Below are 17,992 nucleotides of genomic sequence, written 5' to 3'. Positions count from 1 at the left end.
AGCACTTGGGATGAATCCCTAATTTTGCTCAGCTTGCTCTCAACACAGAGCACTCCAGGTAACAGAACAGAAAGAAGAGCAAAGGACTTTTTGTCAGACAGCAAATAGAATGTCCCATCTAAGAGTTTTGATATTCGCAAAGCTCAGTGACACATGCTTAGCATTTCAACAGGAGCAGGAAAAGATGGCTCCAGGCACATGGTCAACTGCTTGCTTGGGTAGGATGCAGCAGATGGCTTCAGAGGAGACCAAGTACTTGGAAAAATATTTTTCAGGAATCCAGTTAATAGACTATGTCCATCAAAAGTAAATAATATTTTCTTGCTCAGATTGAAGAAATAATTCCTGGGATGACCCATGTCTCAGTTAATTTTCTATCGCTGTGATAAGATGTCACGATCAAAAATGTGTTAAACTTTGGCTTATGGTTTCAGAGGTTTGGAGTCCATGATAGCAGGCTCGATGGTAGAAATAGTCGAAGGCTTACATTTTGATCTACAATTAGGATGCTGTGTTTGTGTATGTGTATGTTTGTGTTTCTGTGTGTATGTCTTTTGAAATTCAAAAGTCTTTCCCCCACTCTCCCCCTCTCCCCCAGTGACACAACTCTTCCAACAAAGCCACCTTTCCCAATCCTTCCCAAACAGTTCCACTAACTGGGGCCAAGTATTCAAACAAAGACAGCTCAGGATCATTCTCATTCAAACCACCACAACCTACAATAAGAAAAAATGTTCTCAGAGCATAATATTTAAGGAGAATTAGAAAAAGTCCACCCCTAACAAGGTAGAGTGGAAACATGGGATACTTAGAGAAGCTCAATCTAGTTTGCAAAGCTAAGCTGTTCACAATAAAAGTTGCTGTATTATCATTTAACCAGTGACAGCATCCAATGCTAATAGTGACCTTGGATAGTATTTCAAGTTCTTACACACTATAAACTAAATTAGGCACATATTTTAAAACAGTTTTTTTTTACAACAATTATAGGTGTGCTAAGTAATTTCAGTCCCTCCACTTTTTTCCTTTTGCTATTTTTACATCGAAAAGGAAATGAATATAAATTCATTAGTGCTGATCATTTGGAAGAGCCAAGAACTATTTATGAGTAAAATTTGTAAGCCGGAGCAAATCCCAGGAAAGGAGACTAAAATAACCAGTGAGTCTTGGACTGTGATGAGAAATGGTTTTATTCTGACTCTACGGATCCACATCCTCTGAGGGGGCAACTGTAGATGACTAAATGCTAACAAGTAATGACGGTATATACAGCATCTGTCCTGACCACCACACCCTCATCCCTGAAAGTTCATCATCAAAGCTAAACAGGCCCTCTCTTTCCATGTGAGGATTTCTCTGATACCCACGTAGTCCTAAATGAATTCCGTGGGAGAACTTACTACAGCCTCATATCTGTCATCTTAAATATTTCATGCCAATCTAATCCCACTTTAAGTTAAAAGCATTTTAAGTCCTTATGGGAAAAGAGGAATGTTTCTCTTTCTTCTGGGCCATGCCACTTTATAGTCAGATAACTGGAAATTGGAAGAAACTTCTGTGGTCACCCAAACCAGCAAATAACCTTCGAGTAATAAACATCCTTCAGTGAGCTTTAGAGGAGGCCATTCAGCTCTCCTCAGATTGCTTCAAACTCGCTTCCTGATGCAGCCCATTAGAACAACTCTGGATATTAGGAAGTATGTCTCCACGATGTACTGAAACCTAGCTCCCTGACACAGTCACCAGTTACATATAAGTTTGCCCTCTGGGCTTTGAAAGATTATGTTTGAATCCTTTTCTACCTGAGAGTCCTTTAATGTCCATGACAGCTATTGAAAATCACTAAGCCCTTTTCTTATGGACTAAATATATTTTTCTTCAGGCTATCAGTGTCTTCAAGCACCATTCTTACTGAGGGCCCCATGATTTGCTGAGGTGTTTTTTCAGAGAGTACTCATCTTGCTCTTGATGAGTCCCTAGACTGGGCTAGGCACCAGGCAGGGCACAATAAGACAGAGCACAAGCTGGGAGTTCATCCTGGTAGGGTATGTCCTTGGCACTCGACACCTTTAACATTCTAGATCCTTCTACATAGAGCAGTATCATGGTGGCCTTGGTGTCTAACATCACATTGGCTTGGTCTCTGTTTCACCACAACTAATTTTTCTAGTAATAAAGTTACATTATATATTTTGGGGGGGTAATGTGTGGTTCTTTTGAACAGTATTAGATTCATTTCAAATACAAAGAAAACCAACAAACAAGTATCATTTTCTTGCTCATCCTGTCCTTTGCATTTATTTAATCTCTTCCCATTATTAGAGCCCATTCTGGCTGCTATGAGAAAACTACTACAAACTGCATAGCTTATAAACAAGAAATATTTACTATTCACAGTTTTGTAGGGAGGAATGTCTAGATCAAGATGCTGGTAGAATTGTTGGTGGGATTGCAAGCTTGTACAACCACTCTGGAAATCAGTTTGGCGGTTCCTCAGAAAATTGGACATAGTACTACCGGAGGATCCCGCAATACTTCTCCTGGGCATATACCCAGATGTTCCAACCTGTAAGAAGGACACATGCTCCACTATGTTCATAGCAGCCTTATTTATAGTAGCTAGGAGCTGGAAAGAACCCAGATGCCCCTCAACAGAGGAATGGATACAGAAAATGTGGTACATTTATACAATGGAGTACTACTCAGCTATTAAAAAGAATGAATTTATGAAATTCCTAGGCAAATGGATGGACCTGGAGGGCATCATCCTGAGTGAGGTAACCCAATCACAAAAGAATTCACACAATATGTACTCACTGATAAGTGGATATTAACCCAGAAACTTAGAATACCCAAGATACAAGATACAATTTGCAAAACACATGAAACTGAAGAAGAATGAAGACCAAAGTGTGGACACTTTGCCCCTTCTTAGAATTGGGAACAAAACACCCATGGAAGGAGTTACAGAGACAAAGTTTGGAGCTGAGACGAAAGGATGGACCATCTAGAGACTGCCATACCCAGGGATCCATCCCATAATCAGCCTCCAAACGCTGACAACATTGCATACAGTAACAAGATTTTGCTGAAAGGACCCAGATATAGCTGTCTCTTGTGAAGCTAAGCCAGGGACTGGCAAACACAGAAGTGGATGCTCACAGTCAGCTATTGGATGGAACACAGGGCCCCCAATGGAGGAGCTAGAGAAAGTACCCAAGGAGCTAAAGGGGTCTGCAACCCTATAGGTGGAACAACAATATGAACTAACCAGTACCCCCGGAGCTCGTGTCTCTAGCTGCCTGTGTATCAGAAGATGGCCTAGTCGGCCATCATTGGGAAGAGAGGTCCCTTGGTCTTGCAAACTTTATATGCCTCAGTATGGGAGAACGCCAGGGCCAAGAAGTGGGAGTGGGTGGGTAGGGGAATGGGGGGGGGAGGGTCTGGGGGACTTTTGGGATAGCATCTGAAATGTAAATGAAGAAAATACCTAAGTAAAAAAAATTAAAAAAAAGATGCTGGTAGATTCAGTGTGCCTAGTGAGGTACCAGGTTTGGCATCGAAAGAGTGGAGTCATGTTTCGGCCCAGCTCTTCCAGATGTACAATATCGAGAAAGTAGACACATCATCAAAGCCCAGTTCCTCTGTTCCCAATGGAGTCCTATCCTCTCCCCATCCTTCTCTGTGCCACTGTAAACATGGTTCCCTTTACTTTGAATTTCCAGGTTTGTTTTTCTTTGCTAAGAACTAGGACACCAAACAGGAACTGAGAATTCTTGGCACTTCCTCACCTTTGGGGTCACCTGCCCCAGGGTGGCCTGTTGTGGCCATGCTCTGGCATCCCTCATGTACACCTCCTCTTCTCTCTTGCTGTATAGTTCTTACCTCCCCGTTGTCACATGCTGAGTGTGACACACTCTCTGATGGACTTAATAGTCTCAGTGGTTATAGACATAGCAGCTCCTATCATGTTCCCAGAGGAAACAATTGTAGGTTGGGAGGTCACAGGTTCTCTTGTGAGAGACAGCATCATCAATGTAGACTGTCTTCCCAAGCTTGACTTAGCAGGCACCATTCGCATCCCTCGAAAGCCTGTGCACTTATAGCATGGTCATCATCAGCATGGTAACACGTCAGCACTCAGCTGTTGTGAGGTGGTGAAGCCTGTGAGAGGCAGGGCACACTGAGAAAGAGGTCTGTGGCACTGAGGGAATGACCTCAGAAGGAGCCAGGGCCTTCCCTCTTGGATTTGTTTCACCTCTGAGACCCAAGGGGCTCTGTGGGCTTCATCCTCTCTCTATGATGTATTCCTCCACTATAGGCCTAAAAGCAAAAGGATCAACTGATTCTAGACTTGGACCTCTGAAGTCAGGAGCACATTCCGGCCTTTTCTTTATCCAAGCTGATACACTTAGACATGTGACATTTGTTATAGTGATGGAAGACTGACAAATGCACCTCAGATTAGAGACTTTTGTTTTTCACAGAAGGCCCAGAATATGAACTGTATTTTATAGTTGAAAGAACTGAAGATGAAGCTGGTCAGGCTGTTTCCTTGCTGTTCCTATATTTTAAGCAGAGGAGTCGAAGGCAAAGCCTTTGGGAGCATCCCCTTAGGGCTGTGTTACTAATTCTCAATACTTACCGAGTTGTATCCTGAACATCGCTCAGAGTCTCATTCGTAGCATGTGCTCAAGTATGGTGCATTAACAGAAAGTGGCCAGCATTTGAAAACTGGGTAATTTTGGAATTACTTTAAGTTAGAAATTTAAACATCTCAGCAGGAAAGAGAAAGGAGCAGACACTCAATAAGGACAAATTTCGGTTTTAATTTCTCTTTTGTCTGAGGCTGGTGTGGATAATTAGCAGGAAAATGGCCTCAGAGTGACCAAAGGGACTGCGGGAGTGGGGAAGCATTCCACAATGAGTTTATTGTGCTAGAAATAATAGTAAGATGATTGCAGAGGAGGTATTTCTTAGAGATCTAAAGCCCTGCGTCTTCTCTCCCTTATATCGCTTTTAAATCAATTATCCTGTAAACCATCAATGGACTGCTGAGAACAGCAGCCCCTTTCACAGGCTTCTCCACTTTCTGCTTGTCCTGTCTCACTGTTTTTACATAGCAAATAGCCTCATCTTAATAATGAGTTCTCTTCTCAAAAATCAAAATGCTCTCTCAATGTTACCATTTAATTAGCTCTCCCTGTGACATGGGTGTGTGATGGGAAGGGCCTCTGTTCTTCCCCATGATGACACAGAGGAAGCCGGTTTGAAGGGCAGGTCAGCTTTCTCTAAGATGGGGCTTGAAGCTACTTAGCTCAGTTCAGTATTGTTGACTGCTGTTTTTCCCGTCTGTAAGCTGTGCTCATGGTCTCTTGCCCCACTGTCGAGGTCATAAGTAACTAGAGGTCTACTCCCAGTCAGACAGATATTCCATGTCTGAGGCTGGAGGAGTGAACAGGAGAGGAAATGCTGGTGGCATCATTGGTCTTAAACTTTTCAAAAGGGAGAAATACCAGCATCCTCTGTAAGCAAGCTGCAGTCATGTCACAAGAAACAGATTCAACCAGTGTAAGAAAGGAAAGGATCATGGGAGGATGCGTTATTTTAATTAGGGTTAACACAATAAGGCTCACTGGGAGGGTATCTTCTGAGATAAGAATGGAAGATGACACCAACATTTGAGGGCAGAACATTCCAGATAGGAGGGATAGCCAGTGCAAATGTCCTGTGGCACCAGAATATGGACTTTATCCACTTATAAATGCATCATGAAACAAGGAGACCCCATGACTGGAGCAGAGTGGCCCAGTGGACTGGCTAGCTTTGGCCAACTAACATCAACTAGATTAATTTTAACTGAGGAATTGCCTACATCAGCTTGGCCTATGGCCACCTCTTTGAGGCATTTTTGTAGGAGGACTAAGCCCACTGAGGGTGGTGCCATCCTTTGACTGTATAGGAAAAGTAGGTAAGCAAGCCAGCAGAGGTCAGTCATTTAGCTGAGCTCCTCCAAGGTCCCTGTTTCAGTTCTTGCCTCTGGGTTCCTGACTCGAGTTTCTACCTTGACTTTCTTTGATGATGGACTGTACACCAAATATTCCGTTTCCTTCCCCAAATCGGTCTTGCTTACCATTTTATCACAGCAATAAAAAGGAAAACGAGGACACCAGATTAGCATATGAAATTCAGAATGGTAACCGCATATTCATCTAACCCTACCTGCTGCTGGTGTCTCAAGGACACCCTTTAGTTTGACTGGCTTACATCCTTTGGGAGGTGCTGGATAGAGAAATCACATAGCAGTTACATTTGAAATGAACACTCTGGCTGCTCTGCATGGAACCTGTTGATTGGGTTGATGGAAGGTATGGGAGGGGGGCATCTGTTTTTCTCCCCAAACTTGATTGCACACTCCCTGAAGATCAAAGCTACCTACTGGATTTGTTCAAATTCTTTGTAGAAGAATAGGAATCTTCCATTCACAGTAAATAAATAAAAATAAATAAATACTTTCAGAATAAAAATGGGTTCCTGCATCGGTGGGTAATAACTTAGGATGCCTAAGCTTCCAATTATTTATAAAAATAGATGTTCATAAAAATAGGTACTGTTTCTATTATTTCAAAAATATTGATACAATTGAACTTCCTTCCCTAGGTGAAACCATTGAAGTTAGATTTATTTCTCTTGGTGGAACTATTAAAGTTTGACGTTTAAAATGAAACAAAACAAACAAACAAACAAAAAACCCCCTTTTAAATGTCCTTTGGGGGGTTGATGAGGTTATAGGTAGGTCTTTTGCCTAGTGCTCAGAAGGTCCCATCTGGCATATAAAATGCATATAGTACCACATTTAAGAATTTCATTTGTTTAACAAAAATATTACAGTACATAAATGGATGGTAGAGAAAATAGTAAGACTAATTTGAATAATGACAGTTGAGAATCATGAGAACGTTAAAATATAAGATACAGATGGATTTGGTGGTATCTAGGCTATTTCTTCTAGTCTAGATCTGAATAATGCGAGTCCCTGGAAATTGTAAGGTGATAAATATAATATTGCATACTGATAGAGTTATGAGTTGTCTCCTGAATTGAATCTTCCTCCTTAGTTCTTTCCTGGCAACTGTAACTATCCTTACAGGCTCCTTCAGGCCATTTCATTTAGGGCAAAGTGGTGAGCACACCCAGTGACTTTTTCCATATCTATCTATATCTAAAAGCACATGAGTATCCAGACAGTAGAGAGAGCAAGGGGAAAGGAAGGAAGGGAGGCAGGGGGCTGAAGAGAGAGCAGCCGGTTTCAGCTAGAGTAAGACCACCAAGAAACTATTAGGAGAGAATGGAAACAAAGAGAATTTCCCTAACAGTGGAAAGATTTGGGGAAATTGATGGAAAGTAGGGAGAGAAGTCAGACATGGCTGTGGGTAACCTGGCCTGGGAACGTGATCCTGTAGTATTTAGAACATGGGTACGGATAGATAAATGCTACTTTGAATGACACCTGAAAGAGCCTGGGTGAGGCTGGAAACGTGACTGGTACCCACAGATATTTGGATAGCAGTTATATTAAGGTTTACCCTGCTTGGAGAAGCAGCCACAGATGGCACTGGATAGCCAATTCTGGTGCCACCGGTTTGTAATCCCAGCTGTTTGGAAGGCTGAGGCAGGAGAATGTTGAATTTAAGGTCTGTTTGGGCTAAACTGAGTTTAAGACCAGCCTGGTTGGACGCTGTCTCAAAAGTGAAAAACAAACAAACAAACAAACAAACAAACGAAGGTGCTGGTAGAGAGGGTTGTGAATGGGATGCAGCTCATTGGCAGGGGCCTTAGGTTTAGTCCGCCTACACACACAAATCACACTGGCTAAATCGTCTTTATCCTCAGTCCTATAGAGGAAGCCTTCTCAGATGTTCAGATTCCCACAACTTCCTAATGTCCCAGAAAGCTGGGTACATTTCACGAGGACAAAAACTTTTTTCTTTAATGTCTTCCCAGTCCTTGAAAAATTAGTGCCGGAAACCTGAAGAATTTCTGGGGTTCGGGGTATCAGCAACCCCAGACCCTTTGTGATTCTGTGAACCCCAGTAGAGGACAAGGACTAAAGACAAGTTTCTCTGAGCCCAGTAGGTTAGACCAGCCAGACATCAGCCATGGGCCTTCAATGTCACAGGTGGTGAGATTGTTCGCTTTTGGTAGAGGCCTCCAAATTCCTTCCCGGTATTTCCAACTTAATAGGAGGCAGTGAAAGTCATGGGCAAACAGGCTGGAGTGAGGAAGGGGGCCTGCCAATGAGTCATTTGGTCCTGGCCATTGCTTTCACTTCTGGGATATTCCAGCATCTCTCTGGGCTGTTACTTAAGCATAAGGATTATCAATCATTTGCTTCCCTAGTTCTGCCAGCAGGGTCGCCAGGAGCGCGATGCAGACCTGCCAGCCGCAGGGGGCCTTATCCATTCATCCATTTACCCACTCACCCACCCTTTCACCCACCTACCCATCCACCCACCCTCCGCCAAGCCCTTCCTCCTGCTTAGCTCAGTTTGGCTCTCCAGGCCTGCGGCGGCGCGTGGGCTTGCCAGCGCGGGGGACAGGGCCTGTGCTCCCGAGGGGTTGCGGGGTCGGGAGGCCGGGGACACCCAGGGGTGTGGCGGCGGCGAAGCCGAGCCCGTCCGAGCCGGCACCTTCGGGCGTCCCTGTCCCACGTGACTGTCGCCTCCTCCCTCCTCCCAGTCGCGCGCGCACGGGCCAGGCGTCTCGACTCCCGCGCGCGCTCGACTGGTCCCAGTCCCCGGGAGGAGAAGCGGAGGAGGGAACGAGCGAGGCGGCCCGGGGGAGCGGGCGCGAGCGGCGGCTGCCGGGGCCGCCTGTGCACCGCGGCGAGGGTGGCGGTGGCCTGAGCAGCGCGAGTGTGATGAGGCTGCCCTGCCTCGCAGCTCCGCTCGCAGCCAGCTGACAGCGCCTGCCCTCAGCACACCCGGAGGGGAGCCGCGGGGCCGTGACCTTGGCCGAGGAGGTAACCGGAGGGAGCGGAAGGGGAGGAGGCGGCGCCACCTGGAGTCCCCGGGACCCCTGGTCCCGCACCCGGTCCTCGCCCTGCGACGACGGGAGTCACGGTCCCCAATGAGTGGCGCGCCCGGCCGGCCGGGCTGGGGCGCTGCGCACGCCGCGGTCCACGGTGCTGAAACTGCTGCCCGGTGTGGCCAGTGCCTGGATGAGGGGCAAGGCTGCCTGCCATTTGCTGCCTCCGAGAGCAAGGGCCGAGCAGGATGAGCTGGGACCCAGATTTCTCTGCTCTTCTGGCTGATTGTTCCAGGCTTGTGCAGTTAGCTTGCTCTCGGAGGTGAGCCAGGTGATTGCTCAAGGCTTGACTTCCCATCAGCCTTGGGTTGCTTGGACCTAATTTGGAAGCTTTCTTCCAAAGATTAGTCAGGATCAGGTCCAGACTTAGCGCACCGAGGTGGGAGCACAGAGGAGCCATGGGCTGGCAGTGAAAGCAGGTGAAAGTGGAAAAGCCTATGTATGCCCAGGCTGTGTGGGGAGCCCAAGAAATGGAGAACAAACATGTGCCTGAAAAGAACACTTGTGGGGAAGGGGCCTCTGTCGCGCCTGCCATGGGAAACTAGCTGGCTACTAGGAGAAAGTGGGCTGCAGCGGGTGTTGGCTTTCTGCCCTTTGGGGAGAACCGCATCAAGTGGAGCAGCAAGTATCCAGGGAGAACAGTGGGTATTAGGGAAGTGCCAACCATGGGGTTTTTAAGTAAGTACCTAATACTTTTAAAAAGAGAGTATTCACAAAATGAAGTCCACAAAAACCTTAGCTAGCTGACTATTTCGAACTGGAAGGTTGTCTGTTGAGATTTCCTGGGGCTACTACAGATGTAAACTTCTGCCTTTGTATTTCTTTAAAAAAGAAAAACTCCATGTCTGGTGTTCTCCTCATCCCAGAAATGAAAGAATTCTTCCCGTGGTTTGGGTACTGTGAACATGAAGGTGTGTGTGTGTGTGTGTGTGTGTGTGTGTGTGTGTGTGTGTGTTGGCGGATGTCTGTTCCCCCCAGGACTACCAGGCTCTCACTAGAGGCTCTCTAATTCTTTGCAGGGCAGATTGATCATCCTTGTATCTGAGCTACCAAGTTCTGGGTGAAATGGCTCAGGGAAATAATTATGGACAGACCAGCAACGGGGTGGCGGACGAATCACCCAACATGCTGGTGTACAGAAAGGTAAGAATTCTTCACTTCCCTAGGAAACGGGAAACTTCAGCTTGATTTCTTTTTCTTTCTTTCTTTCTTTCTTTCTTTCTTTCTTTCTTTCTTTCTTTCTTTCTTTCTTTCTTTCTTTCTTCCTTCCTTCCTTCCTTCCTTCCTTTCTTTCTCTTTCTTTCTTTCTTTCTTTCTTTCTTTCTTTCTTTCTTTCTTTCTTCCTTCCTTCCTTCCTTTCCCTTCCTTCCTTCCTTCCTTCCTTCCTTCCTTCCTTCCTTCCTTCCTCCCTCCCTCCCTCCCTTCCTTTCCTTCCTTCCTCTTTCCTTTATTCCTTCCCCTTTCCTTTATTCCTTCCTTTTGTCCTTCCTTCCTTCCTTCTTTCCTTCCTTCCTTCCTTTTTCTTCTTTCTTTTGCCTGAATCAGAGTATTTATCAACTTTGTGAACTCCCAGAGCATCAATGGTTAAGTACTGCACTAAAAGATGATCAGATGCTCCTAAGTGACAGGAAGTACACGAGTCCTAGCACATTCCCTGATGATTGTTAGAGTCACCTGTCCTTAGAAGCTACACTGGCTATTCAATGTGTTATGTTATTCCACTTGATTCAATACCATCCCTTGCAATTGTTTCAGAAGCTGTTTTAAAACCATTAGGTTATAATAATTTCTTAAGTGCACCGAAGTTTGGAAAGCAAAGGATGGCTTTGCAGGTCTGTAGTGAGGGTGACTCTATCCGTGGACGTGTATGCTTTCATAAGTTTGCTCCCAGCTAGATGACTCCAGTTCTTTCAGTCTTAACCTAGTTTTCCTTTGTATTATTTCTGTGATTTTGTCTATAACATCTATGTTATAGTGTCATATGCCCATGGGATAAATCTGTACAATCCAGATCCCCCTTCTGCAACCATATCTAACAGTTTTCTGTCATGCTTTCAGCAACAAACTTCTAGACATTGAGCCACGTTTGGGTTTTGCCTGTGCTTTGGAATGGTTGCTTAGGAAACTTCAAGATGGTTATAATCAACAAGCTTACTAAAATTAAGGATGCAGTATTCTTTATGTAACTTCTACATTGATATTTTTTTTCCTTTTGTAGTTTTTACTGGAATCATTTTTCTTAAGCATATTACCTGGGGTGTGTCTTGGCTCAGATTTCATTAGTTGACACTGACAGTGGCCAGTGGAAATCATCCTCTGAGGTCAAGAATGTTATTAAGGGTTTTGATTAGCAAGCATTCACTGGATCCAGCATAAATGTAGCTCTGTGAGGTATGAACTGGTTGTGAATACAGAGGAAAGGCTGAATGCAGAATCCCAACTATACTTGTGTGGCCCAGAGACATTAGAAGGTAGCCAGGAATGAGCTGGGGGAATAGTGACATCACTCTAAGCAGATGCATGATGTCAGGACACAATACTAACTGCTTATCCTGTAGCCTGTGAATAGTGTTATTCTGTATACTTATAAATTTAGCCAGATGTGTGTGAGACGGTACAGAATGAAAGGGAAGAAAAATAAGGGACTAGATGACTATTTCCATCATTTTATTCAAATAGATGAATTAAGATTATCATGCACGTGAACTTAAGTCATGGCTACTTCATCCGGCCACTGAATGAAGTAACTGTGCTTGCATATTTTACATACAGAGTTGATCTAGAGATAAAAAAATATTCTTGTGGTATTTAGGTACTTTAAAGTAACTCTAATATTTTATTTTATTTTGAATGTTGTAACATGCAAGATGTGAGAATTTAAAAAATCTATCCTAGGAGTTTATGCAGTATGTAGGGCTGTACTTTTAGAGTCCCCTAAATTATGGTAGCAAGCTATGTCCGTTAAATCTCACAGCTGAATTCCCTTTCTGTTTGCCTATAAACAGTTGACGGCTTGGATATCATTATTCGATTACTTGCTATACTGACTCAGATTGCTAAGTCTGAATTTGCTTTATAGATTGTATAGTCTCAAATGCTGTTAGTTTTAAGTGTAAACTTATAGGTTTCATGGAGATTTTAAGGAATCTAACTTTTTGTCCTTTGAGGTATGGCCTCACTATGTAGCCCTGGCTAGGCTTTAACTTGCAACTGTTCTCCTAACTCTGCCTCTCAATAGCATCTCTTCCTTCCTTCCTCCCTCCCTCCCTTCCTTCCTCCCTCCCTTCCCTCTCTTCCCTTCCTTCTTTCCTTCCTCCCTCCCTCCCTTCTTCCCTTCCTCCCTTCTTCCTTCCTTCCTCCCCTCTTCCTTCCTTCCTTCCTTCCTTCCTTCTCCCTTCCTTCCTTCCTTTCTTCCTTCCTTTCTTCTTTCCTTCCTTTCTTTTTCCTTTCCTTCCTTCCTTTCTTTTTCTTTTCTCTTTCTTTGTTTCTTTAATATTTCTGGTTGAGTTTAGGACTACTAATGACTTGATTAGCTTTTTAAAAAAATAAAAGTACAGAATAGAGTTTATCTAGGGCATGGGGAGGGAAGTTAAGGGGGTAGTAGAGGCAGAGAAAGGCTGAGAGAACTAGAGGAGAAGAGGAGTAGAGGCTGTCCATGAGCACATGGGGGTGGGGAGGAATTGGGGAGAGAGGAGGGAAGGGGTGAGGGGACAGAGAGGGAGGAAGAAGGGAAGAGCAAGAGTTGATTAGCTTTTTGTTCAGAGGAAAAATTGCCTGGTAAAACATGGCTGGTTAAAAAAAAAATCAAGTTCAGTAAGTCTTATACATAATGTGTAATAATAGGTTTAATGCCTATCTGTAATGTCTGAACTTTCTCTTATGTTTGTGTGTGTGTGTGTGTGTGTGTGTGAAGGCAACAGAGCATCAGGACTCTTGCTTTTGTGGTGCCTTTGTAGCACAGTTGGCTTCTGCTTGGCAACTTCTCTGTGGATGGCAACTTTTCATAGGAGTAAATTGGAGAAGGGCGTAGGGTGAATCTGTACTGGGAAACTTCGACAGCTTACCCTTCCTGAAGGAACAGACTCTGTGCCACAATGCTAATTAATCAGGAAGTGAACCAAAGGTTTAACAGAGACCTTCAATCTTAACAGAGCATTGCTCAATAAAGGCTGAGAGAGGAGAGAGAGAGAGAAATTGCTGTTTTATTGACTAGTGCCAATTTTCCACTTCTGCTTCACCGTTGAAGTGCAGTTCTTGAAAGTGTGATCTGAAACAACCCGATTGATGACATTTCTCCCTCGTTTCCCACCCGTTCCCTTCACCACAGTGCTCTCTGCTCATGCCCTCTTGGCTCTCAAGACCTAGTCTCAGTGGGCTGTTGGTGACTCTAAGAAGCAGGCTAGGGAGAGAGGTGGAACTGGACACAGTTACCAGTGTGGCATAGGCAGAATGCTGCCCTGATAGAATTTCTTCTGTTTATTGTGTCTTCCCACCGTGATCACAGATTATAGGAGTTCTGATAATGAGAAAGCACAAGTCATCCTTTTTCCGTGGAAAAGCCTGTGCGTGCAAGCATGTGTGTGTGTGTGTGTGTGTGTGTGTGTGTGTGTGATCAACACCGAAGGTTAGCTATAGGTGTCTGTCTTCAGGAGCCTACCATTTTGTTTTGTTTTGTTTTGACCTAGAGCTTGACACTTAAGCCAGTCTGGTTAGCTCATGAGCCTCGGGGATCCAGTAGCCTCTATCTTACCAACTTTGTGATGGTAACTGTGGGTCAGTGTTGTCTGGCTTTTTATGTGGATGAAGACTGGACTCGGGGTCCTTATCCTTGAGTGGCAAGCACTTTACCCACTGAGCTGTCTCTGCAGGCCCCTCACGGTGGTTCAACAGAAGGCAGTCTTCAGTATGTTAAACTATGCTCACCGGGCTGGGTAAATGCTGCCATAATAAAGGCTTTGGGGTATGACAATATTACCTAGTGGCCGGGGATGGTACCTAAAAGCCAGGCTGGGTTGTCTGCAAGTAGTAGCTCTTAGCTCAATAAGAAGGGTCTCTAGAGTTTATTTGATGTTTGAGATCCACTTTTAAAATCATTATGAATGAAATATTTACCTTATCAATTCCTTGCTTTATAATGTTGCCTTTTTTTTCCAACCAGGAGATTGAATTAAAATGATATGTTGTCTGATATATTTTAGGATATCTTTAAAAGTTGTAAAAAAAAATGATGAGGGTTGAACCCTTTTATTCCTCGGACTTTCTTGCTTCCCCAGATGGGCAGTGACCAGACTGCAGTTGTAAGCAATCCATTTCCATGAGATTTGCCTGGATCCAACTCACCTTGGAGCCTGACCAGTTTCTTGACACATTTGTAGAGGTGGCATGTCACAAGTTCAGTTCTGTTCTGGGTTGGTGATTTGAAAACACGGTTCTCAGTTTTGGTGTTCTCTGGGAGAAACATCTACTGTGACCAACAGTGTTTGCAAAAGATGGTCCAGCTAGAACTAGGAGTGCAGGGCAATGCTGTCCAAACATGGTGTCTGGCCATTGTGCTGCTCCCCAGACAGCATACATCACTCCTTCCCTGCAGCTGACATTCTTGCATTGGAAAAACAAAATTTCCAGGGCACCTTGGGGCCAGTATTTCAAGTTGGCTGTAATACTGCCACCTCACTAGCAAGAATGCTCAAAATATCCAATAATTTCTGATATTATTACAGCAACCATTTATACTTTAGCTGTCAGAAAAGAAAATGAAAGTGTTTTCTTCTCCCATCGTCAAATTGAAAGTAGCACACTTTTGGAAATAGCAAACCTATCAAATTCACTACGCCTCTCTCCTTTGCCCTCTCCTGTGCCTGACTTCCCTTTACCCTTACCCCCCCCCCAATCTTCTCTCTAGAACAATCTGTCTTCTACTTGTGTATTTTACTTTTCTATGCAAAATAGAACTTTTAAAGGTAAAAGTATAAAGCTCACTAAATGCTGTTCATTTTAGTTCTGAGAGAGGAAACAACTCACTCTTTGTGAGTCTGTGATAACTCACTGTATCTACTAGAGATGAGAACAGGCTCTTACCTTGATTGAGTACCCACTGTCTGCTGGTGCTCAGACAATGTGGTGCAATCTTGTGGTTGTGGCAGCAGATCGGTCTTTAAGAATAAGAATAGTCCAGTCTTTACAAACATGATGTGACAACTGGCCTTTCTTGCCTGAAGGCATAGTGACAACCACCCTGCCCTTTAGAAGGTTGTCTCTGCTGGCTAGATTCACCTCAGTGTCTTTGGAAGCACTTTTTAGATGTCCTTCTGTCCTGGGGAGAGTCAACACTCCTTTGAGACAGGGATGGGGGGATGGGCTCCCTTTGTTCTGGGGTCACTGGACCACAGGCAGGGCCCGGCTCTCAGCCTGGAACTGTTGCTGCGGTCTGCTTTAACTCAGTGAATTTGTCTTCACAAGATTGTCAGCCTCATCACCTTAGAGAGTGCTGCTGTTCATAACTCAATTGATCGGTCTGGGTTTAGGACATGCAGGTGTGTGTGTGTGTTGGGGGAGGGGGGCGTTGCATGTGTGGGTGGCCACAAGACAAAAGTATGTTAGAAAAGGAAGGAGAGTGCAATAAACACAATGCTCCTGGACCTTTCAATCTCCAGGTTTTAAATGTAAGGATGTAGATGGAAGGCAGGCAAGAATTTTCATCACATTTTTGGAACATTCTGCAATGGGGCATCTTATCTAATTAGATGACTGGGAAGTGCCTTTCTGGACCAGGCAGTGTTGTCTATTGTAAAGACAAACCGGACCTCACTGTCCCTCTTCAGTGACATGAATAGTGACAGGAGCCCTGAGACAGGGCAGGATCCTCTTGGACATGTCTTCTGGAGGAGACGGAATCATTTTATGGGTGATGCTTTAACGATGAATTCTGGCTAATAATTAACAAGCTCACAGGAGGAAAGGCTTCCTGGTTGAGCTCTTTGCTTGCCCGAGTGTTTGTGGGGTTGACACAAAGATCTATTCCTTGAATTTTACCTCCTTCATTCTCCATCTCCAGTGTCTCTGACTCTAATTAATCAGAGGAAAATGCAGATCCACCAAGAGGAGCTGTCCAGGGATTTTATTGCCTTCTAATAGCCTTGCGGTTCCCCCAAGTGATGGGAAGCAGGGTATTTTTAGGTGGTGTGGGTGACAGAGTATGATCACTGCAGAGGATACGGAAATATCTCAAATCTAGACAGTTTAGTGACCTAATAAAGGTTCAGCCGTCTCCTTGAAAACAGACGTGCAGCAAACAAGCAAAGGGATACACCTCACTTTGTAGGAGCTACAAAGGATTGGAATGTCAGGGCCACAAAGACTTTTATCCCACACAACGTCAATCTAATTATAAAATAATTGTAAATGACAAAGCGGGTGCTCGGCTCCTGAGGGGAGGAGAAGACCTGGTTTCTTTGTGCCATTTGCTCGAGGCAACATAAGTTTACTTGCTTTCAGTTTAACGCCTTTTGTATTGTGTCTAGTTTCATTAGCAACAGTCAGAGAACACCAGAAGTCTACTTGAGAATCATGGATTTGACTCCAGTACCACAGAAATTGCCCACCTGATCTAGGCTACAAAATACCTCGTCCAAGAGGCCTGTTTGGGAGTGCTAACTGTTAGCTTGTATCTTACTGTTTTCTTATGCTGTTAGACACCATGACCATGGCAAATCTTATAAAGGAAAATATTTAACTAAGGGATAGCTTACAGTTTAGGGGTTTAGTCTGTTTATGTCATGGCAGGCAGCATGGTGGAGCACAGGCAGACATGGACTATAGATAGGTGCCTAGTCACGACTAAACAGAAAGTAGGTGCTGTGTTTTCTTTGACCAGCATTTTTGCTCTTGGGTTCCCCAGCAGTAATCAGACAGGAGTTAGTTTTATATATTCAGCAGTAGATTCATACTTATCTGATTCCGTGTGGAAAGTCTGGGCTAATAGAGACCCAGGACGTGATGTTACATGGCAATGCAGACTTTTCCATCACAATGAGAAGACTCCATAGTCATAATGTCCGGTCTTGGAGCCACTTGCCACCGCCCGTAACTGAGCACTTTGAAACTCAGTCAGCATCACTGAAGGCTGAATGCATGTTAAATCATGTTTGTTTTAAATTAATTCCGATTTATGTGTTCATGTGGCTAGTGATTATTAGACAGTGTGAAGGCATAGAATGAAGGGCTCTAGGAAATTTGTGTCACATGCCAAGAAAAGAAATAAGGTAATATGCTGTATTTTATCTAGTATGCACAAGAACAACAAGTATTTAAAGTGGTTTAAAGGAAAACCACATTCCTGACAAGTCTGTCGCCATGGTCAGGGGCCATTTAGAAGACCATTTAGTTTCCCATTTTCAGTTATTGCTAGATGGTTCTAAAGAATGTGTGTCCACATGACCTTGGCTAGTTACACAAAGCTCTCCCACTGTCGTTCAACAGAAGGTCTTTGTCCAGTAGAGAGGTGTGTAGATAATTGTGTATGTATATGTGTATGCATGTATACTATATGTGTGTATATGTGCAGTGTGGGAGATGGAACCCAAGGGCCCTGTACTATGAGGGAGCACTGCCATTGAGTAGCATCTCTACAATCATTAAGAATGTCACTATTAATATTTCTCATTTTAACTTTTCTGAAACGTTCATGAAATCAATATCATCTGTCAATTGTCATAAACATTACTTACATCTAGGCTTTTTGTTTTGTTTCGTTTTGTTTTTGCTAATTAGTGATTACATCAGGTCATTTACACACCTTATTTGATGTCATAAAAATGAGATATTTTGATTATTAGTGTCTTCTTGAGTCTGTAGGTATAGCTGTGTAGCTGGGCTGTCATCAAGGGCTACACTCTCTATTTTATTC

At 44.0% G+C, this 17,992-nt stretch overlaps 1 protein-coding gene across 15 annotated transcripts in view; it reads left to right on the top strand.

The window, feature by feature from the left end:
* Window positions 1-8,420: 8,420 nt before the first annotated feature.
* Window positions 8,421-17,992, top strand: part of Rgs7 (regulator of G protein signaling 7) — a 433,787-nt gene continuing 424,215 nt past the window's right edge. For 10 of the 15 annotated variants that reach the window (XM_017320465.2, XM_030253949.1, XM_030253948.1 and 7 more), the window contains exons 1-2: window positions 8,421-9,022; window positions 10,107-10,230. In XM_017320465.2, coding sequence (XP_017175954.1) covers window positions 10,153-10,230 — 78 coding nt within the window. In that variant the 5' untranslated portion in view covers window positions 8,421-9,022; window positions 10,107-10,152. Of the gene's footprint in view, window positions 9,350-10,106; window positions 10,231-17,992 lie in introns of all 15 variants that reach the window. The other 5 variants (NM_001357129.1, NM_011880.3, NM_001199003.1 and 2 more) reach the window with 2 other exon arrangements.

The sequence above is a fragment of the Mus musculus genome, chromosome 1 (assembly GCF_000001635.26).
Source record: "Mus musculus strain C57BL/6J chromosome 1, GRCm38.p6 C57BL/6J".
NCBI classification, from domain to species: Eukaryota; Metazoa; Chordata; class Mammalia; order Rodentia; family Muridae; genus Mus; species Mus musculus.
This window is presented reverse-complemented; position numbering and strand designations above follow the sequence as displayed.